Consider the following 23,092-nt stretch of genomic DNA (forward strand, 5'->3'; position numbering starts at 1 on the left):
GTGGCTCTTCATTTTGGTCTCACCCGGGTAGACCCCAACCCATTCCAGGCTTCCATGGAAGGGTTGTCTAGTGGCTCCCCAGTGGACCTGGGGCACAGTGGCCCCGAATGGCTCTTTGAACTCATTTTTCTCTAGTGTAGTGTGGTCAGATGTAACACCTGTGCATCTTTGCACAGAGGCACACTGCCAGGTCTGCCATGCTCTGTGAAGCAGGTGGAGTACTGTGCAATGTACCTGACAAGAGGGAAAGCCGGGAGGGGGCGCTGAAGGGCAGCCAGCACGCTGGGCTGCCTTCGTCTAGAAAGTTGGGGGGGGGAGGCTGCTCTTCCCTCAGCACAAAGGAGGAATTTACTATCCCACAGGGGAGCCCTCCAGGCCTGTGTCCTCCCCAGGGGAAACTCCTGTTTACAACATGTCAAAAACTTAAATAGGCAAGAGGCCGAACCAGCCATGCCCACAGACCCCAAGTGGAAATGGCACTTACTGTGTGTGCGTGGCTGCTGACATAAATAAGGACTCCTGATCCCCAGGCCCTGGGTAGATTTAACAGCCTGTAAAGAAAATGTAAACTCTGTCCTTAGCCAGCAGATCGTACAAAACAGGCCACGGGCTTGGTCTGGCTTGCAGGCCTCAGTTTTGTTATCCCCTGCTCCAGCTGTGTTCTCATCGCTAATCATGCAGCTGTTTGTTTTTTGTTTTGTTTTGTTTTGTTTTTTTGGGGGGTGGGGTTTGATCCCAGGACATGGATGCTGTTCCTGGGCTTTTGCTCAAGGTTAACTCAAGGTTAGCACTCTGCCATTTGAGCTACAGCTCCACTTTTGGTATTTGGGTGGTTCGCTGGAGATAAGAGATGCAGACTTTCCTCAGAGCTCAGCCTCCTGAGTGGCTTAGGATACTAGGCAAGAGACACCAATACGCCAAACCAAGGGGCCAGGCGTCTCCCCTCTCTGAGTAGTGTGCAGGGCACAGACTCCCCTAGTCACCAGCACTTGGGTCAGCCAGGCACCTCGGAAGGTGATGGTCAGTCCTTTGTGGGTTGTTTGATGCTGCCTTTTGCCAAAGCCAAATCTCATTCCAGGCAACCACAGAAGCTTCTGGAAGTCCTGCAGACTGTTGACAGTGACTCTGCCCCTCTGTCCAGAGCTGTGGCAGTGACAGACAAGCAAGTGTTGGTTGCACAGGTAAGGGCCAATCCCAGGGACGCCTGGGCATAGCACAGAAAGTGAGGGTCCCCGGGTGCCATCTCCCTGCCTCCTCGCTTGGTATGGGAGTAGGAGTGGAAAAAGCAACCTGCACGCCAGGAGTTTCTACAGTGTCAACCTGTATGAGCAAGAGGAAGCATAAATAATGTGTACCTGTTACCTTCCCCACCCCCACCCCGGAAAAATCCAACGCTACTCACTTTCAAGAAATGCAAGTTATTGGGGCCCAGAGTTTGGCCTAGTGGTAGAGTGCTTACTTAACATACACAAAGACCAGGGTTTCATTCCTTGGTACCAGCTATATAGAACAAGCTGAAAGTGGTGCTGTGGCTCAGATGGTAGAGCTGTAGCCTTGAGAAAGCCCAAGGACAGTGCTCAGGCCCTGAGCTCAAGCCCAGGAATGGAAAAAAAAAAAAAAAAAAAACCAAGGAAGAGAAAAAGAAAGAAATGCAAATTATGGGTGAATGGGGCCAGTGGTGCAGCCTGGGAAGTGGAAATCAAGAGGATCGTGGCCGGGCCAGGAGTTTGGCCTAGTAGTTAAAGTGCTTGCCTCGCATGCATGAAGACCCGGGTTCACCACATATAGAAAAAAGCCGGAAGTGGTGCTGAGGCTCAAGTGGTAGAGCTCTAGCCTTGAGAAAGTCCAAGGACAGTGCTCAGGCCCTGAGCTCAAGTCCAGGCCTGGCAAAAAAAAAAAAGAGGATCGTGGCCCAAGATCAGCCCAGGCAAAAAAATAAAAATAAATAAAACCCCTGTGTCAACAAATAAGCAGGCATAGGGATACAGATGTGTAGTTCAAGCTACTTGGGGGGCAAAGCGTAGTGGAATGATCACTGTCTTAAGGGCAGCTCAGACAAATATCAAGAGACCCTGTCTAGAAAATAACTAAAGGAAAAAGGGTTAGGGGCATGGCTTGGGGTACAGCACCGACCTACTAACAAGTACAAGACTTTGAATTCAAACCTTAGAACCACTGAGGAAGTAGAGAAGGAGGGAGGGAGGGAGGGAGGGGAAGGAAGGAAGGAAGGAAGGAAAGAGGCACACCAGCTGGAGGCCACAGAGCAGGACTTTGCCCTTAGACAGACGCAGGTGTCCCAGGTTGGCAGTCCCCTGCCCCGGCCTCCGATTCTCCTCACAGTTGTGGATATGGCGACGCCCCGGGCAGACCGGTTCCACGGAGGGAATGTGGGAGTGGTGGAAATAGCCTGAAAGTCTCCAGATGACCCAGCTGGTGTGCTAACAGGGTGCCTCCACCACACACTAGCTGGAAGACAGGAATCGAGCGCTCAGAGGATTACACAGATAGGAAATACAAAGCAAATAAAGCTAACTGCAAGTAGTAGGGTTCAGTATGATTGCCAGGGCTAAGTGAGCATGCGCCTGGAGCTGAGACATGAACCACGGGCCAGGTATGGTAGCTCATGCCTGTACTCCTGCCTACTTGACAGGTCGCAGCACGGGGGTGTATCATGGGTTAAAGCTTAACCTAGGCACGTCGGCCCGTGCACCCTATTCCAAGCTGAGGTGCATACCCCACTCTGAGCTACCCCGTCTGGGTGGCTGAAGAAAGAAAAGGGATGGGCAGCTTGCTGGGAAAATGGCCAGGTGGTCTCGGTCAGGGAGGGCCAGCACCAGGGTTCCATCACACTCAGAGGGCAGCAGCATGCTAAGGCACCATCCTGCTGTGGCATTCCAGGCGATGGGGGCAGGGCATTCCCAGACTTGTTCCATGGAGACACTCCCTCTGGAGTCTGCACAGCCAGGGTGGCCCAGCCAGGGCCCACCAACCCTCTGCAGGCCATCTCCCTCCCCCACCAGCTGACCAACAGTGGCCACTCTCAGTTCCCCAGCAGCCTAGCCTGTATGCTGGGGACATTTGTCATTGTCCTGCAAGCCTGGCTCCACTCAGGGCAGTGAAAGAGGGCAGCCAAAGGAGGAGGGAGCCGTGAGGATCTGAAAAGATGCAGTTCTCCTTCTGGGAGCACCATAGAACTGCTGTGCTCCCCACCTGCCATCCCTCCCCTCACGCAGTGCCCCCCCCCAACACCCCATGGGGCCATCACAGCTTCTGCATACAGATCCATGCCCGTGCCCAGGCAGACCCACGCCGGGAGCCATCACACGTCCCGCTGGCTATTAATTAAAAACCTAAGTGGGGAACAGTTGCTGTTCATTTTCTGGGCTCCCTGCTCACAAACCATCGCAGCTTTTCAATGCTAATTAACAGAGGCCCGTCACTCAGGGACGGGGGCCTCAGAATGATTTCTGGTGACCTGCGCCCGCAGCCCAGAGTGCCTGCAGGGAACCAGCGGGCCCACTGCCCCGATGGCACCTATACAGCCATCCCAGAGCAGCTGGCACACCCGGGGAAGAGAGACACCATCAAAACCAGCCAGGGAAGCCTGGCGCCAGTAGCTCACGCCTGTAATCCTAGCCACTCAGAAAGCTGAGACGATGGTTCAAAGCCAGCTCAGACAGCAAATTCCAAGAGACTCTTATTTCTAGTTACCGGGAGAAAAAAAAAAGGTAGAAGTGGAGGTGTCACACACACACACTCACTCAGATTTAAGAGAGAACGTGGGGATGGAACAGACCCCTTGGAGTGGACAAGGAACTGACCTCTTGCTCAGGTGGGAATTGTGCCGGATAGGACAGCCCGATTTGTTAACAGATTTTTTAAGTCCAGGGTATTGGCAGAGCTCCTGTCTGCCGCCGGCAGATGGGTGATGCCTCTCCTCAGCCCTCTTGTGGGTCCTGGGCTTGCGCCCTGCTGGGCATCCCTGGATGCAGTTGCTTATAGAGAGCCCAGTCAGACTGGACTGGAGCCCACTCCCAGAGCCTCATTTTCATTCTGTCACCCCATTAAAAGCCCTGCCCCTCCCCCAACACAGTTCCATATGTTTCATACATTCAGGCTTCACTGTGTGAGATGGGGAGACACAGCACAGCCTGTAACCCCCACAGCTGTGGGACGGGCAGCTACAAATGCAAAACCATCTGGCCCATCAGATCTGAGGCACCTCAGCTCGTGCTCTGCCACTGGGGCCACAGCACCACTTCTGTGGAATCGAATCCAGGGCTTCATGCAGGCTAGATGAGCACTCTACCATTAGGCTATGCTCCCGGCCTTGATCTTAGTTATTTTTTTTTTTTAAGATAATGTCTCCTGGTTTTTGATCTGGGAGTTTGATCCTCCTATGTCTGCCTCCCACATAGCTGGGCGTGATAATGCATGCTACACACATCCAGCTTTATCACCAGCCTCACACCGTACTCCTAACTAATCTCCATCTCCCACCTAGCAGGGATTACAAGCAGGAGCTACCACGCTCAGTGGCAGGTGCAGTTGGGAAAACCCAGGGAATAAGCTGGTGGAGGGCCTCGGGCAGTGGTGGAGCTGACCCTGGGCCCGTCTCTTCTTCATCCTGTGTTGCGTTTTCCTCCCCAGGACACGGGGATTGTGAGTAGAGAGGACACGAAGGACGCCATCCACGTGAGCCTGGAGATCCTGTCCACCTGGGGCAGCACGTCGCAGGTGGGGCTCACGGAGGTCGAGTTCTTTGACCTGAGCCACACAAAGCTGTATGTGTCCCCTCGGGACGTGGACATTCGGACCCCGGTGTCACCCGGCGAGCTGGGCTGCCTGGTCAACAAGAACTCATCTGTGAGTACAAGGCTCCCCATTGAGCCCATTGGAATTCTGGGACAGCATTCTCTGCCCACATGGAGTTCGTTCTGGGGTGTGGTGCAGGGAGGGGAGGGGCCTCTGATGCACCCCAAAGTTCCTCCCCAGACTCCGGCCTGCCTTTGATCCAGCTGCCTTTCACCATCACACACACACACACACACACACACACACACACACACACACACACACACACACACACACACACACACACACACACACACACACACACACACACACACACACACACACACACACACACACACACACACACACACTGGTCCTCATGGCCAGTGCCCTCATTCTGAGGATAAACAGGGGCATGGGCGTGGTCAAGGCCGAAGGCTGGGCATGAGATGTATGCCCAGAGGAACTTGCTGTCTGCCCTTTCCAGACCTGAGGGGGACCCATCCTGGGGCTTCAATTCAGGGCCTTATGTTCTCACTTGGCCTTTTTGCTCAAGACTGGTGCTCTACCACTTGAGCCACCCCTCCACATCTGGCTTTTTAGTTGTTTAATCGGAAAAACGAGCCTCACAGACTTTTCCTACCCTGGCTAGTTTTGAACCACAACCCTCAGATCTTAGCCTCCTGAGTAGCTGGGATTCCAGTTCCCCACTTGAGTTTTGTTCTGCAGGGTTCTAGAAGTATTCAAGGGGAGAAGACTGGAGGTCATCTGAGCCAAGATGTCTCTGGTGTGGCTTGATGCTCTCGCTTCCAGTAAACGTGGCAGCAGAGCTCCCTCCCTGCCCTTGGCTCCCAGTGGTGGCACTGGTAAAACCCCCAGGCAGCTCCCGTCCTGGGCAGGAAGCTGCGATCCTGTGTCTCCACACTTTGAAATCCTGAAAGGAATGAGACAGATCCCACGGCTGAGTGCCGTGGCCCTGATCCTAGCCAAAGCCTGAGCCAGGTTTTTTGTTTTTTTCCTGTTCTACAATTTAAAAATTCAACAGGAGTTGACAAAAGGAAATCCAACGCTCTTCTTGCCAGGTTAATCCAAGCTCTCCCTCTCCCCCTCCATCTCATCAGCTCCTCAATGCTGAATAAGTTGATTAAAATAAAGCCCACTGCATTTTGAATTCCAATGGGTTGGCAGATCACCCTGTGGGACAGCGTTAGGCAAGGACACAAAGAGCTATCCAGACCGGGAGAGGCCATCTAGACGTGGGGGAGGGGATATTCTGGGGAGACTGGAGCCCTCCTCTGCCCTGGAGACCCCGACAGGAGTCCCTGCAGATTGTCTGTGGAAAGAACAGTGAATCTGAGGGCTCCCCTCTCTCCTGGCCTTTCAGAGCAAGGAGCCTGCTTCGTGGACCTGCCCCTTCCATCCACCACTCCAGCTCGGGTTCCTCATCCGCAACCCACGGCAGCTGCCTGATTTTGGGCTGGCAGAGATGAAGATCTGGAATTACTGGACAGCGGATGGGGTGGGTTGCCAGCTTGGATGGATGGATTGATTGGTTGATTTTCTTTTTCTTCTCTTTCCTGTTTTCTTTTTGGTACCAGTCATGAGGCTTGATCTCAGGGCCCTACAACTCTGCCCTAGTCTTTTCACCTCAAGCAGGTGCTCTGCCACGTGAGCCACAGCTCCACTTCTGACTTTTCCTGTGTTCCTTGGGGATAACAGTCTCCTAGACCTTCCTGCGCGAGCTGGCTTTGAACTGAGAGCCTCAGACCTCAGCCTCTGGAGTAGCTAGGATTCCAGGCATGAGCCACAACACCCAGAGTACTAAGCAGTTTCTAAGAGCCCCACTCCCTGAGTTCATAAGATACTCTGCCTGCATCCCGCAGACATGGTGGGGCGGGACTGGTTTTACAGATAAGGAAACCAACGCAGAGAAAGAAGACATATGTCTCCAAGCCAAGGAAAGCAGAAGCTGGCCCTGGTTGTGCCTCCATGGCACAGAAAAGGAGCTGAAAGTCCCACGGGGAGCCTCAGGCGTGGCCACGCCACGTGGGCAGCCCACGGGGAGAGGGTGCCCACAGCACCCAGGCCCAAATGTGGAGGATGCCCAAGCCCGCTAGGCTGCTGCTTATGTAAGGCACAGCCATCTGTTGGCAGAATTTACCGGGGGCAGAAAAGCGCAAGCAAATACAGCTGTAGGTTGATTTGATTTAATATTCTCCAGAGAACGTTATTACTTGTGTGTTTTGGAGGAGATAAAATGTTGAGTTTATAGGAAATATAGCTCAGCTCGGTAGACGAGGCTTGTTAATACGGTGTTTTGTGAATGGGAATCTGAGGAAGGAAAAGTTAAATGGGAAAGATAATCCAACCAAGTCTTCTCTAAGTGGGGAGGAAAAGAAGGAACTAGAAAAGCTGAAGGCTTTTGGGTTGGGAATGGGTTGCCAATTAAATCTTTGGGTTGGCATTTCTGAGCCTCTTTCCCCCTCATTAGGTGGCTAGGTGATTGTGAGGTGGCCCTGGGGTCAGGGACCTGGGGAGGCGGGGTAAGGATAGGAGGCCACACCTGGGCTATCTCTGCAGGTGACTCCTGCAGACCAGGCCTGTGCGAGCCCCCGTGGGAGAAGGTAACAGAGGAAAACATCTCATCCTCCCCGCCCCAAATCCCACTAGGGATACCCAGACCTGGAGTGCTGGCCCCAGATGGTTCTGGAACCCTCCTCCTAGGTCATCCAGGCTCACTGTGATTGGCCAACAGTGGCTGGGTCTAGATCCAGAGGAGGAGGCGGCATAAAGATCAGAACCTTTTAGGTTCCCCCATGAAGCAGCCAGAGGGTGGGGTCTATGGGAATAGTGTACCTACCCTCTCCTGACAAGACTGGGACCAGTCAGGCCCATGTACCAGTGGCCATTTGACCCTAAGACAGCCAATTGTGTGACAGGGAAGGCACAGGCTTACTTTTTAATTTAATTTAAAATTGCTGGTCCTGGAGCTTGAACTCAGCGCCTGGGGTCTGTCTCTGAGGCCTTTTGTGTTCAAGGCTATCACTTTACCACTTGAACCACAGTGCCACATCCTGGCTTTTTCTGAGTAGTTTATCAGAGCTGAGATTTGCATGGACTCTCCTGCCGGGGCTGGTTTCAAACCAGGATCCTCATATCTCAGCTTCCTGAGTAGCTGGGATTATAGGCTCGAGCCACTAGTGCCTGGCTCAGGTTTAATATTTACCTTATATCATGTATGGGGCCATGCATTCTTTTATTTTTTGAACTTGGATCTCCAGAGACATGGCAAATATGTGTTCCTTACCACGTAACCCTCCTCTGGTAACCTTCAGGCCAAATCTCCCCATAGGCGGGGTGTGGTAGAAATATCTAAGGTCTCAGTGGTGCCAGGTAGGGCAAGAATCTCCCCTTGCCCTCCTCCACTCCCCTGCTTCTGCTCCAAACCCCAGCCCTCTCCTAGCCAGACTTCCAGGGGAGCACAGGGCAGCTGGAGGCCAGATGAGGGAGGCCAGCTGGTCATGGAAGGGAAGCAGACATGTTTTGGAGGCCAGATGTCTTATTGGGAAGCTAGACACACACACCTCACAAGTAGGCTGGAAAGGCATTCCCCGCCCCCTACCTCTTTAAATGAGTGCCTCTGCCTCGCCAGGTGTTTTGGGGGTGGTGGTTTTGCAGTAGTCGTTGACAGCTGCCTGTGCTGGCCTTGAATAGTTATTTCCTGATGAATTCCCAGCACATGCTCACCCTGTGCAGAGCATGCACACACACACACACACACACACACACACACACACACACACACACACAGGCCTGGCCCCCAGCAAATAGTAGCCTGCCATGCTGCAATTGGAAGATTGAAGCTGGGTTGCTGTGCTAGTGTCAGGCTTGGCAGCTCTCAGGCTGAGTTCTGCATGTCTCATAACACTCCGGCACTCGAGAGGTTTAGTTAGCGTGTACTCACCTTTGTGCAGGAGGGTTGGGGGAGGGGCAGGTACAAGGATGCAGACATCTGGGGGTCTCACATCCCCAGGCTGAGAGTGGATCAGAAGCCACAGCACAGTGGGGGGTGACTTGGGGTGAAGGGACAGACCAGTCACTGTCTTTCTGACCACAGTGGGAGAGAGACAAGAGGCCCTGGGAGAAAAATGTGGCACTTATTTTTCTTTCTGTTCCTGTATTAGGGCTTTTTAACTTAGGGCCTAGTGCTAGTTGGTCAAGTCTGGTGCTCTACCACTTGAGCCAGAGCTCTACTTGTGGATTTTTGGTGGTTTGTTGGTGATAACATCTCAGGAACTTGTTGCCTTTGAACTGTGATCCTCAGACCTCAGCCTCTGGAGTAGGGCGGATTATAGGAATGAGTGAACAACCTAGCAAAATTGTTTTTTTGTTTCTTTTTTTTTTTTTAAAGACTTTGGCTGCTATGGAGAAAATAAGAGGTCAAGGGTGGGGAGTGGAAACACAGAGGCCGGTTTAGACCTAGGAAGCAGAAGGGACCATGCAGCACCACATCTGGAGCAAGCCCAGGGACATGGTTGACTGCGTGGCTTGAGAGAGGGGGTCTTGACATCCGGAGCAGACCAGACCTGAGGAAAGTGCAGAACAATTCCATCTGGGCCAGGTTCCAGTGGCTCACACCTGTCATCCCAGCTACTCAGGAGACTGAGATCTGAGGATCACAGCTCAAAGCCTACCCAGGCAGGAAAGTCCATGAGACTCTTAGCTCCCATGAACCACCAGAAAACCAGAAGTGGAGCATGAGTTATCAAGAGGAGAAGTCAGGCTGTGTCTGGGGCTGGACATTCAGGTGTCCTGTGTGCATGCGCCATCGGTGACAGCCCAAGCCCCAGTGGATAAGAGAGCAGAAGAGCTAGGACCAGCCAGGGAGCCCAGGCCTGGGGCAGCCAGCAAGCCGACACTGAGAACAGGAGCCTGGAGAGGGAGGAGGAGAGGCCGACTCCTCAGATCCTGCCTGACTGCTGCGCAGCCTGACAACTGAGCATCTCCCGCAGGCTGTGGCTCCCTGACAGACTCTGTCATTTATTGTCCCCATCAGGACACATGTGCGAGCGAGTTGAGGGCTCTGTTAGTGATTCTGCCAGACAGCAGGATTAATCAGACTCAGCTCCAACAAACAGGGCCCTCCATCACCTTGGCTCCTGGTCCCCTGGTCAGGCGGCCCTGGTCCCAGTAGGGGACTCTCCACGTTTTATTGTAGGGGTGATAGGCGACTCATGGAGCACCCCCTATAAAATCAACTGCTCCTCAACAATACAAAGGAAGACAGCTTGGTTCCTAGCACACTCTCCAGGATCCCTTTCTATCTAAAACTTCTAGAAAATGCACCCTGTCTGTGATTTCGACCATCGGGGTTGACCCAGTATATGAGGATGTCCAGTGGAGGGGGGACCAAGCTGGAAAAGAAGGGGCTGGTGAGGGTGACAGGAAGATTTGGGTGAACTGGGCTGGAGTTTGGACTGGTTGTATGGGTGTGGCTCACGTGCCAACATTTCTCTGTGTGTATTGCTTATGATACAGTTTATTGCGTCTGATATTCCTTGATAAAGCTGGAAGATAAAGCTCTGCCTTAGACAGAAGGAGACAGGTACCACAGAAGAGGCTTGGTCTGGTTTCACCTGAGCTGTGACTGTAGAAAATGAAGAATAATGGGACCCAGGCCTGTGGGGGTGGGGGAAACGGGAAAGGGTGGAGGCTGAGGGGGCTTTGGTGGAGGTCACACTACGGGCCTGCATTCTCCATCTTCCCATGTGATGGAATCTTCTGGCAAATCTAGAAGCCACTGAACAATGGCCTCGATTTCTTCCACCTCCCTCTGGCTCTTCCCCTATGGCAGAGACCAGGGAGGTGGGACAGTCCCCACGTAGGGTGGGGAGATGGGGAGAAGGACGGTGCCCGAGGGCCTGTCCCCAGCCTTTGGAGGGCTGTGGTGAGGTGCCTGAAGGGGCCTCAGGGTGCCCACGGCAGTGGCCAGCATTTGAGGACGTGGCTCTTACAGCCATATCTCTTCTGCCCCGTGGCCTGCACCATACCCTTGTCTCAGACTCCAGCTTTCTTTCTTCCTTTTTTTCTGCTCAGCTGTGGGGCTTGAATTCAAGGCCTGGATGCCGTCTCTGAACTTTTGCACACTACCCCTTTGAGCCACAGTGCCACTTTCAATTTTTTTGGTGGTTAATGGATTTTCCTACCCACCACGATCCCCTGTCTCAGCCTCCTGGGTAGCTGGATGACAGATAGGAGCCACCAGCGCCTGGCTTGAAACCCACCTCTCCAGCACCTCCCCTTCCTTTTGGGACTCTTTTACCCCCACACTCAGCCTGCCAGGCCGCTGCCCTGTAGAGGTTCCCCCATTCAGTTCCATTTTTGTGTTTTCAGGACCTTAACATCGGGGCCAAGCACGTGAGGGTTTACGTCGACCAAAAGTGCATCTTCGATGGCATGTTAGACAAAGGCGGGGGAGGGGCCCCCACTGGCCTCACCATTGCTGCTCACCTGCACAGCGAGGAGAGAGCCCCCGAGACCCCGTGCACTGGCTGGGAAGGAAGCATGCCAGTGCCTGCAGCCACCAGGGATAAGGAGCCAGGTCCCTGTGGCTCACAGCCCACGGAAGCTCTGGCTGTTGAGATCTCCTCCCAAGCCAGTTCCCTTGATGACAAGGTGAATGCCACTGACTGCACAAAAGACAGTTTCTCCAACTTAGAGGAAGGTGGAACACAGCGGAGACCCCCTCCTTCAGTGGACAGTGAGCCCCAAGCCCCTATCTCCTCCCCGCCTGCGAGCCAGCACCCCCTGGAGGAGGAACCCTCTTTGGCCCAACAGCTGGAAACCCTCACAGGCAGGAAGATCCCCGAGTCACCGGAGAACCCCCCATGCTGGTTACAGACTTCTGCAGACAAGGGCAGGAAAGCAGGGAGTAAGAAATCCAAGCCCCCACCCTCGTGGCTTAGCCCCCGGAAGCCGCTGGATGGGAACGGCCTGCTCCCTTCAGCTGAGGTTGTGGACCAGGGTCCTGGAGAGACCACCGAGGGCAAAGGCCCCCGGAGGACGAGCAGCTGGAACTCCATCGCCGGGGAGCGTCCCCACAGAGCCACCCCCAAGGTCTGTAGTGATGATTTAGACATCTTTAGCCAACCTCCCAACAGGGAGCGCCCTGCCAGTGGGAGGAGGGGGCCGAAGAAGGATGCTCTCCTCTGTCGTCATGGTGACAGCCAGCCAGCCAGCAGAGGTAAGCAGCCTGGGCTGGGTACCACTGCCCGGGTGCTTTCAATGTGTGCAACTCTTTAGCAACCTGGGCTATTCAAGTCACTCACAACTCTGTGTGTGTGTGTGTGTGTGTGTGTGTGTGTGTGTGTGTGTCTGTGTGTGTCTGTGTGTGTGTGTGTGTCTGTGTGTGCATGTGCACACAAGTGCCAGTTCTAGGGCTTGAGCTCAGGGCTTGGGCGCTGTCCCTGACCTTTTCTGCGCAGGGCTAGTGCTCTACCACTTGAGCCATGGCTCTACTCCTGGCTTTTTGGTGGCTTATTGGAGATAAGAGTCTCATGGATTTTCCTGCCCAAGCTGGCATTGAACTATGATCTTCAGATCTTAGCCTCCTAAGGAGCTAGGGTTACTGACGTGAGCCATGGACCCCTGGCCTTTTCTTCCTTTCCTTTTTCTTATTTCTCCCCTGCCTTCTTCTTACCACCCTCCTCCCCCTCCCCTCACCCCCCCTTCCCTGTCCCTCCTCTTCCTCCCCTTCCTCCTTTTTTTTTTTGCCAGTCCTGATCTCAGGGCCTGGGCACTGTCCCTGAGCTTCTTTTGCTCAAGGCTTGCCCTATACCACTTGAGCCACAGCTCCACTTAGGGTTTTTTCTGCTTATGTGGTACTGAGGAATTGAACCCAGGGCTTCATACATGCTAAGCAAGCACTCTACCACTAGGCCACCTTCCCAGCCCTTCCTCCTTTTTTTTTTTTTTTTTTGCCAGTCCTGGGCTTGAGCTCAGGGCCTGAGCACTGTCCTTGGACTTTCTCAAGGCTAGAGCTCTACCACTTGAGCCTCAGCACCACTTCCGGCTTTTTCTAAGTATGTGGTACTGAGGAATCGAACCCTGGTCTTCGTGCATGCTAGGCAAGCACTCTACCACTAGGCCAAACTCCCGGCCCTTTTTTTTTTTAAATCTCCATTTCCTCACTATCTTCCTCCTCCTCTCCCCTTCTCCTCAAAGAGCATGTCCCTCTGGCTCTGAGCGCCTTCTGCCCTCCTCCTCCAAAGACTCAGCATGACGTGTGGGGCCCAATGAGGGGTCTGCATGCTGGGGTCAGGGAGGACAATGGGCAGAGCAGCCATGGTGGCTGGGCTTGTGGTCTGCAGGCCCTTGGTCAAGCTCTGTCCCAAAAAGAGCCTGGTGGGTGACACTTTGCCTGGTGACATCAAAGCCTGGTGCCGCCCCCCCCTCCCTGTACAGAGAGAGAGACAAAAGGTGAGGTTGAGGTGACTGTCCCAGTGCCACATAGACACCACACACAGGACTCCCTGGGGGAGGCCTGTCACCTGTCACCTGCTCGCAGAGAGCCAGGCAGCCCCGAGCCTCCCTGTGAATGAATAGGGGAAGCCTCGGCGTCCTCCCAACCCGCCCAAGTTCAAAGACTTCGTCTCGCTTTAATTTCTTTCCAGACGTTTTGCTGCTTGGCTCGATGACACATTAAGAACGGAGCCCTCGAGATTTAATGCTTGTTAAGCCAGTCATGCTAAAAAGGAAAGTTGCTTAGAAAATTCAAATTACTCACTCCCGGAAGGCAAATCCCACAGCCTCAGCCTTTAAGAAATATGTAGTGCGATTCTCCTTGCCTCCCCCCCCCCACCACACACACTGATGGCTACATGGGTACATCAACTATGAACTGGGGGACAGTGCTTGAGTTCCATGCCGGGGTCTCACTGTGCTGCGACCAAGAGAACCTGAGGATCCCTGTCCATGCAGACCATTCCAGAAGTGTCCACACATGGCCGGAGTAGCAGCCCAGCGGGGAGCCTAGTGGGGTGATAGGTGCAGATGACCTCTAAGGATGGAGACCACCCCCGCTAGTAATCCTCGTTACTAAAATAAAATGAGGGGCCAGGAGTTTGGCCTAGTGGTTGAGTGCTTGCCTAGCATGCATGAAGACCCGGGTTCGATTCCTCGGTACTGCATACACAGAAAAGCCAGAAGTGGCACTGTGGCTCAAGTGGTAGAGCTCTAGCCTAAGAAAGCCCAAGGACAGTGCTCAGGCTCTGAGTTCAAGCCCCAGGACCGGCAAAAAATAAAATAAAGCAGAGGGAATAATGCGAGGTTTCCATGTCTTGTTCATGTTCCTGTGCTGGCTCTGTTCTCCAGAAGGTTCTCCCTGGAGCTTAGCAAAGTGACCCCAGGCAACTCCACTCCGAATCTCCCCCCTCCTTCCCCTTTGGTGCTGTCGTACTGGGGCTCAAACCCAGGGCCTAGGCACTATCCCTTAGATTTTCCTTTCAACATTAACATTCTACCATTGCTCCACTTGGGGCTCTTTTGGCTGGTTCATGGGAGGTAACAGTCTCATGGATCTTCCTTCTTTGGGCTGGTTTTAAACTGCAGTTCTCGGGTCTCAGCTTCCTTAGGTACTGGCTTGGATTACAGGTGGGAGCTGCTGGTACCAGCATAGCGGGCAGTTTAAAGAGAGCCACTCTGCGCTCCACCAGGATGGTTATGTCTGCAGTCACCTTCCAAGGCTGGCCTGAACAAGCAGGGATGCCCACAGGATGTCAAGAAGGGAAGCCAAGTGGTGTGTGGGGGGGGGTTGTGGGCAAATGAATCTCTTCCTGGGAGAGTAGGGAGGGTGGGGAGGGGTGAGGGTGCATCCCCAAATTCCCTAGAGTTGTCCTGGGACCACAACAGCTTCCCTTTTCCTCCTCCTCCTCCTTCCCCCCCACCCCCCTGCTTCTGGGCAGGAGAGATTTATGCCTGTCTGCAGGCAGAGCAAGGGGAGGCATGGGGGAAAGAGAGAGAGATGATGGATGGAGCCAGGCCCTGAGGAGACAGGCAGAAAACGGAGTGCAGGGCACCGGTGTGTGATGACAAAACTGAGCGTCGGGGGCACCGGCTGTTGTTTTTCCAGACTGACATTATGAGATGGTGGTTGACCATCACTCAGCCACTGGCTTTGTTTCCCATCTCCACTTTTAGAGTCTCGGAGCACAGGGCCAGAGGGGCTTTTCTGTACCCTCAGTGTGCTCAGGATGCAAGAAGCAGGCAGAACAATCTGCCCGTACTACAGTACATGCTGGCTTGCTCTTTGTTTTTTACCCTCCCTCCCTCCCTCCTTCCTTCCTTCTTCCTTCCTTCCTAGATCTATCTATGTAGTCCAGGTTAACCTTGAACTCAATCTCCCTGCCTTGTTTGCTCTTTTACTAACATTCTCCCCCAGCCCGATTATAAAAGTAATAATCTGGGAGCCAATAGTTGTTCAAGGCTGAGATCTCAGTTCATAGCCAGCTTGGGCAAGAGAGTCTGTGAGATTCTATTCTCTAATTAACCATCACAACACTGGATGAGAGCTATGGCTCAAGTGGTAGAACATCAGGCAAGCAAGCAAGCCAAGTGAGGACGAGGCCCTGAGTTGAAGGAACATAGGAGATAGAACTACTGAGAAGGAAAAAAAGAAAGTCCTTCTTCCGTGAATCACTATTAATACACACAAATGTCACCTGTGCTAGGATGTGCTACATTGTCTGGCTTTCCCCCCTTTAACGTGTGTGTGTGTGTGTGTGTGTGTGTGTGTGTGTGTGTGTGTGTGTGTGTGTTTCTAGTGGTGGAACCGAGAGCCTTGGCACATGTTAGGCAAGTGTTCTACTATTGAACTATATTGCCAGCCCTTAGCCTTTTGAGAGAAGTTCTTGCTATGTAGCCCAGACTAGCCTCAAATTGTCAGTCCTCCTGCCTCAGCCAACAGAGTGTTGGGGTTAGAGTAGCAGCAGCTCTACCAGTCTTTTTGTGAGCCTTTTCCTACCATGGAGGTCTTTGGGTTATCGGGTACTCTGGGCGGCCTGAGCACAGCCGCTCATGTGACCGACTTGTCCCTTACCTGGACATGGGAATTCCTAAATGGAACAATTTTTAGCCAAATCTCTAACCTAGCCAAAAATAGGCTTCCCACGGCAGCTTTCCGTCACCATGGCTGAAGACCCAAGGTAAGTGACATAAAAGGAAGGACGGTTGCTCTGAGCCTGTAGCAAGTCAGCAGGGCATGGTGATACTGTGCCATGGAGGAAGCTGCCAGGCCGAGGCCCAGAGAGAGGATGGGCCTGGGTCACTGTCTCGGGGTTCCCTTCCAAGGGCCCCCACAGTCCAGCTTCACCCTAGCCCTTGCCTCCTAAGAGCTCCCAGTGAATTGCTGCGCGGGAGAGCCGGCCTTGCTTCGGGGAACATTCCAAATCCACACCTCACCATGCCTCCTGATTTGCAAGACGGTTGCCTTCTTAGAAAGTTCTTAGAAAGATCTGAAGGTTGTGGTTGGAAAGCCAGCCAGAAAACCAGAAGTGGAACGTGGCTCAAAATGGTAGATTGTGATCCTTGAGCAAAAGAGAGCCGAGGGGCAGTGCCCAGGCCCCGAGTTCAAGCCTCACAACAGAAAGTCTGAAGTTTAGCTGTGTGCCTGTGGCTGACACCTGAAGTCTTAGCTACTCAGACACTGAGATCTGAGGATCGCTGTTCGAAGCCAGCCCGGGGCAGGAAAGCCTGTGGTGCAATGTGCGTGTCCAGTGGTATAGTCATAAGCTGTGGGCACCAGGGAGCTGCTGTGCGTGGGGACTGTCCCAGGCAAAGCCAGCCACCGTCACCCCCAGCCCTGCCGGTCCCTCAGGTGCCAGGAGGGGCCCCTTTGAGACGCCACCCCGGTTGAAGATCTGTAAAGATCCCCACTTGTGTGTGCATGTGCCACTAACAGGCCATTCCTCCTGCCCCCACTTCCTCCCTCCAGAAGACCCCCGGGCGATGGGGACGCCACCCCGCCCACGATGGCGGGGGGAGCAGGAGCACCACCTGCGAGAGTCCTGGGACTCGCTCACTGCCTTTGACCACTTCCACCTGGGGCGGATCCCCCGGCCGGAACAGCAGGGCGACATCCTGGATGAATTCCTCCAGCTGCAGAGGGGGGCCGGGGGGCGGCAGGGTCAGCCGCCCCCACGGAGGGAGGGGGAGCCCCAGCCCGGCAGAGGCCAGGGCGACTGCTCCCCAGAGAGCGAAGGCAGCCAGGACGGTGACTTCAAAATCCCTGTCCTGCCTTATGGCCAGCACCTGGTCATCCACATCGCCTCCACGTGGGGGGACAGACACTACGTGGGCCTGAACGGGGTGGAGATATTCAGCTCCCAGGGGGAGCCGGTGCAGATCTCCGACATCTGCGCGGACCCCCCCGACATCAACGTCCTGCCGGCATACGGGAAGGACCCCCGTGTGGTCACCAACCTGGTGGACGGGGTGAACAGGACCCAGGATGACATGCACGTGTGGCTGGCGCCCTTCACGCCGGGCCGCTCCCACTCCATCTCCATCGACTTTGCCCACCCATGCCAAGTGGCCATGATCAGGGTCTGGAACTACAATAAATCCCGGATCCACTCGTTCCGAGGCGTGAAGGACATCACCATGCTGCTAGACGGGCAGTGCATCTTCGAAGGGGAGATCGCCAAGGCCTCGGGGACCCTGACCGGAGGTACAGTGTGTGCGTCCCTTCCCCTCTCCCGTCTTCCCCTCCCCCATCCTGCAGGAGATGGCTCAGAGCCGACCTCACCCTGTTCCCTTTGCTGCTTGCCTGACTTTGTGGGGTGCTAGACCCTGAGTCTGAGAGCAACTTTACTCTTGAGTCCCCCGCGTGGGTCACCAACCCAGACGGACGGGATGGACAGAACCCAGGACCACATGCGTGGGTGGCCAGCCTACTATCGCACTGGGCCCATCCCACTCCATTTCCAGCAACTTTCCCCACCCAGGCCAAGTGTCTGTCTGAGGGGGACTCTTACAAGAAGCCCGGGCCTGGCCCCGGAGGCTCAGATGTGGGGACCTGGGGCCAGCGGGTGACCCTCCTGTCTCTCCCGTAACGCCCAGCCCCAGAGCACTTTGGAGACACCATCTTATTCACGACCGACGAGGATATCCTGGAGGCCATCTTCTGTTCTGACAACACATTCGACGTGGATGTGGACACGGACAGCCTGTGTGGCCTACAGCTGGGGCAGCCGCCAAGGAGACCCAGCACAGCTGACAGTGAGGGCCACGAGCGGCCTTTCACCCAGGCGGGCTCCAGCACTGACGACCAGGTGAGTAAGATGGGAGCTGGGAGGTGTGGGGGGGTGGGGGAGGGGGAATTCCCATTTCTCTACTTCATTTTTGGACCCATATGTCATATTTCAATCTCTTTATTATTTCTCTTAAATCATAAGTGTAGAAAGTATTCAAATTTTAATCAAAGCCAAGCAAAATCAACTTTGTACCTCACCTGTATGATTTAGAGGTTGGATTTTTTTTTTGGGGGGGGGCTTGGGGATGGATTTGGATCATTCATTGTCATTTGATGAAAAAAACTAAAGATACCTTTAATGCCCAAGGCCCATCGCCATGACTCATACCTGTAACCCCAGCTACTTGAGAGGCAGAAATTAGAAGGTTTATAGTCTGGGCAAAAACTGGAGACCCTGCCTGAAAATGATATCAAAAAGGGCTGGGAGTGAAGGCACAGTACTGAGTTTGAACCCCAATACTGCCAAACAGGGAGGTTGGGAGGGAAGGAAGATAAACCAAAGCAAACCTCAGCCAGACCACAGTTTCTGGATGCTTGTGACCCAAGAGAAGTGTCACTGCTGGTTTCCAGAGAAGGAGGGGAATGTAAAAGGGACGAGGAGGGTAGGAGAAGAGGGCAGGGTCCTGGGAAGGTCAGGGAAGCGGGAAGGAGGATGCCAGTTGCCAGGCTGTGTCTTCCTGTGTCCAGACACTGGTGGCTCACGCCTATAATCCTAACCGCTCAGGCGATCTGAGGTCATGGTTTGAAGCCAGCCTGGCCATAAAAGTGTGTTTCTTATCTCCAATTAGTGGAGCTGTGGCTCCTGTGGTAGGAGTGCCAGCCTTGAGCAATAAAAACACCAAAAAGCTCAAGGGCAGTTCCTAAGCCCTGAGTTCAAGCCCTAGTATTGACACTCCCCACCCCCACAAATAAATAAATACATAAATACACCTCTACCTTTTCTTCTGCTTCTCCCCACTCCCTCCAGATCCTGGGCCTGGAGCTTCCCCCCAGCCCCTCCAGCCCCAATGTCACCACGCCGGAGCCTGGCATCTACCATGGCATCTGTGAGTTCCCTCGGGGAGTTGGGATCGCCTAGTGGGAAGACAGTTTCTGCAGGCTGAGGGGTGTGTGAACACAGGAATGAGGCCCTGCCCAGGCCTCAGGCTGTGAGGAGGGTCAGCCTCTGCTCGGCTTACCTGCCAGGGAGAAGGGGGCTTGGGGAATGCTGATCTTCATTCGAATGTCTTTCACCAAAATGGCTCCTCATCTTTCTCCAAGTGGGTTCTGTATTGCCTTGGAGATTTTCACTGGGCAGAGCGAGAAGAGTCCCTTCCAAACCTCTCATCATAGACAGGCATCTCCACCCAGCTCCCTCTTCCTATATTCTGTCTGTGTTGCCAGTAATGGATTTGAACTCAGAGCCTGGGTGCTTTCCCTTGGCTTTTTTTTTTTTCTTTTCTCAAGGCTAGTGCTCTGCCATTTAAGCTAAGCTCCACTTCCATAATTTTGATGGTTAATTGGAGATAAGAATCTCACAGATTTAGCCAGGCACAGTGGCTCACACCTGTAGTCCTAGCTACTCAGGAGGCTGAGATCTGAGGGTCTCAGTTCAAAGTCAGCCCGGGCACTAAAGTCCATGAGGTTCTTATCTCCAATTAAGCTCTAGAAAAGGGGAAGTAGGGCTGTGGCTCAAGGGGTAGGGCAGTAGCCTTGAGCTGAAGAGCTCAGAGACAGCACCCAGGCCCAGAGTTCAAACCCCACAACTGACCAAAAAAAAAAAAAAGAATTTTACAGACTTTTCCTGCCTGGGCTGGCTTTGAACTTCAGTCCTCAGGGTTACAGCCTCCTGAGTAGAGCTAGAATTACAGGAGTGAATGAGCTCCCGGCACCCAGCCACTCTATGCATTTTAAGGCCTGAGATTTCTGCAGCTCTCCTCTCTGAACTTTTGCCTCCCTCCCTCTGCACCCCACATTTTTCACCTCCTTCTCTAGCCTGTGCAGTCGGACAGAGTTTCATGTGGAGCCAGGGGGCAGGGCACACCGGGTAGGAAAGATGCCAAGCCTGATTGTGCTTTGAAGGGAATCTATGACTTGCTAATTTGCAGATGACTCTAATTTTGGAAGTTTGCAAATATCAGCCGTGATGAATAGGGAAAGAGCTGAGGGGGTTGAAACATGGGAGAGAAATAACAAAATTAATTTCCATTTGTATAAATACTAATTGATACCCGAGGAAAATGAATATGGAATGAGGACTCAGCTCCAAAAGGAAAAGAATCGCCTTCCGACACAAAAGCAGATTAGTTGGAGGTATGCGCTATGCCAGGAAGGAGAGGCTGGTCTTCCATGGTGCTTGTAAGTCAGCAGTCTCCTTCTGGCCTGAAGTTTGCTCCTGGCCTGTTCACTAAGGCTGGCCCATGGCCTAGAGATACTCAGAGTGATGTCGGCAGCATGGTGGGTAGAGGGCAGAGCCACGAATAGCATGCTGGGAAAGATCAGGCATGCCCAGTTGCCACTGGGCTGTGTGTGGCAGGATTGGCATTTGAACAGAAAGATCTAGGTGGAGAACCAGGCGCTGGTACTTCACGCCTTTAATCCTAGCTACTCAGGGAGCTGAGATCTGAGGATTGCCGTTCAAAACCAGTCCAGGCAGGAAAGTGTCCATAAAAATCTGACCTCCAAATAACTGCCCAAAAGCCAGAAGTGGATCTGTGGCTCAAGTGGTAGAGTGCCAGCCTTGAGCACAAAAGCTCGGGGACAGAGCCCAGGCTTTGAGTTCAAGCTCTAGCATGGGCACGATCTGGGTGGAACTGGGAGTTCCTGGTGCCTCCTTGGGAAAGAAGCCAGATGAAGCCTGTTGGCCATATGGCGTGGGAGCCACATACAGTGTTAAAGGGGGCAGGGACCCTGTGACCCTTGACCCCTGGGCCACCCACAAGCAGTTTCAGTAGCACGGGTCCATTTGATCTGTGGCACATCCTGAGCCTTGGCCGTGAGCAAGCCTCGGTTCCCAGTGGGAGAATGGAGAAGCCAGGCCTCCCAGCCTCCACCCTGCTCTGCTCCCCGGAGCCTCTGACTGGGCCCTCTGCTTCCCGTCACAGGCCTTCAGCTCAATTTCACGGCCTCCTGGGGGGACCTGCACTACCTGGGGCTCACTGGCCTGGAAGTGGTGGGCAGGGATGGCCAGGCTCTGCCCATCCACCTGCACCAGCTGTCCGCCTCCCCCAGAGACCTCAACGACCTTCCCGAGTACACAGACGACTCCCGGACCCTGGACAAGTAAGTGTGCGTCAGAGCCGAACTCCAGCACAGGACCCCGTGCATGAGGTCAGGGGGACCCAGGCAAGCCAGGCCCGGGCCACACAGCTGGAAGGATGGGCAGGCTGCCACACTGGGCGCTGGCTGACCTCTCCCCAGGGTTCCACAGAGCGCTGGCCTCACGGCTGCCTCTTGCACAGCTCCTCCGTGGATGCACCTGTGGTTGCCTTTGAGCCCTCTGGGTCTCTCCCCTCCACGGGCACCAGTTCGATCACCAATGAGGGCTCCAGCAGCGGCCATGGCTATACTGCCTCTGCTTTTGCCATGTTCCACAAACCAAGGCTGGGCCAGGTTCCATGAGGGACAAGTCTGGGCCACAGCATCCATGCACAGGGACCTGACACCCATAGACTGAGGCTTAGCCCCTAGGGCTCGGACCAAAGGGCTGGGAGTTCAGATCCTGTCTGTCCTCTTGCCCCCTATTTGTTTGTTTGTGTGTGTGTGTGTGTGTGTGTGTGTGTGTGTGTGTGTGTATGTGTGTGTGTGTGTGTATGTGTGTGTGTACACACATACTGATTCTGGAGCTGTCCCTGAGTTCTCTTTCCCATCACGAGGGCCATGGCTTTACTTCTGGCTTTTGGGTGGTGAATTTGAGATAAGAGTCTTACCGACTTTTCTTCCTGGGCTGACTTTGAATCACAATCCTCAGATCTCAGGTCCCAGCTCCGCCATTCACTCACCCAGGGCTGTGAACTGGTGGGGGTGGGAGGTGGTACTGGTTGCTCCCTCATTCTTCATTTGGAGAATTTGCTCAAGAGAGCACAGTGGGGTAGGCCCCATCTGTAACTTCCTTTCTCTGTGTCCAAGTCAAACAAGTGGGCTGTGGCAATGTGTAATTATTTCCCAGCTTTCTCCTGCTTCAAAGCAGTGAACTGTTTCTCTAAAACCTTGAAAGCTCTGCAGGATCACTGAGAACTTACGGACGTAAGCACGTTAATCAAGCTATCACCGTTTTGCTTTGTGACACTTACATTGTCCAAAGTCTTGGACACTGGAATCTCTCAAACATTTCCATTATTATTATTGCTGTTGTTACTAATGCCAGGGATTAAACCCAGGGCCCTGCACTTGCTGGGCTGAAGTTCTACCCCTGAGCCCACCCAGCCCTTTTGAGTCTTTTAGAAACGGACCTGTCTGGTTGGATGCTGGTGGCTCACAACTGTAATTTCCACTGCTCAGGAGGCTGAGGTCTGAGGATTGCAATCCAAAGCCAGCCTAGGCAGGAAAAGTTTACGAGACTCCTATCTCCATTAAGCCACCAAAAAGTCAGAAGTAGAGCTATGGCTCAAATGGTAGAATGCCAGCCTTGAGAGAATAAAGTCAGTGAGAGCCTGAGACCCTGAATTCAAGCCCTTCTTCTAAGCACCAAAAGCAGGAGGAGGAGGAAGAGGAGGAAGAGGAGGAAGAGGAAAAAAAGGAGGAGGAGGAGTGGGGGAAGAAGAAGAAGAGACACTTATCCTGACAGCTTTGCCAGCTGTGATGGGGGAAGGTACTCCAGGCGTGCCAGGTCTGTTTCCTGGCTCAGGCCTGGACATAGTCTCTTTGCTGCCCCTGGAGCGAGCTTGGATTGGCTCTCGCTCCTCAGACTGTTGGAAGAAAGGGCCTGGAGGTCACTGGGGTATCCTGGCAGGTCAACAGGGCTGAGAGACGGCGACAGTTGTACTGAGGACGGGTGGCCCGTCCCCAGGA

General features: G+C 53.8%; 1 protein-coding gene across 1 annotated transcript in view; it reads left to right on the top strand.

The window, feature by feature from the left end:
• Katnip (katanin interacting protein) overlaps positions 1–23,092 on the top strand; it is a 99,239-nt gene that overhangs the window by 68,104 nt on the left and 8,043 nt on the right. Inside the window, exons 11-18 of the mRNA XM_090357881.1 lie at positions 1,079–1,181; positions 4,651–4,866; positions 6,179–6,313; positions 11,188–12,037; positions 16,784–17,518; positions 17,911–18,122; positions 19,071–19,149; positions 21,187–21,364. Coding sequence (XP_090214007.1) covers positions 1,079–1,181; positions 4,651–4,866; positions 6,179–6,313; positions 11,188–12,037; positions 16,784–17,518; positions 17,911–18,122; positions 19,071–19,149; positions 21,187–21,364 — 2,508 coding nt within the window. The remainder of the gene's footprint in view (positions 1–1,078; positions 1,182–4,650; positions 4,867–6,178; positions 6,314–11,187; positions 12,038–16,783; positions 17,519–17,910; positions 18,123–19,070; positions 19,150–21,186; positions 21,365–23,092) is intronic.

The sequence above is a fragment of the Megascapheus bottae genome, chromosome 25, assembly GCF_031878675.1.
Source record: "Megascapheus bottae isolate mThoBot1 chromosome 25, mThoBot2.hap1, whole genome shotgun sequence".
Taxonomy (NCBI): domain Eukaryota; kingdom Metazoa; phylum Chordata; class Mammalia; order Rodentia; family Geomyidae; genus Megascapheus; species Megascapheus bottae.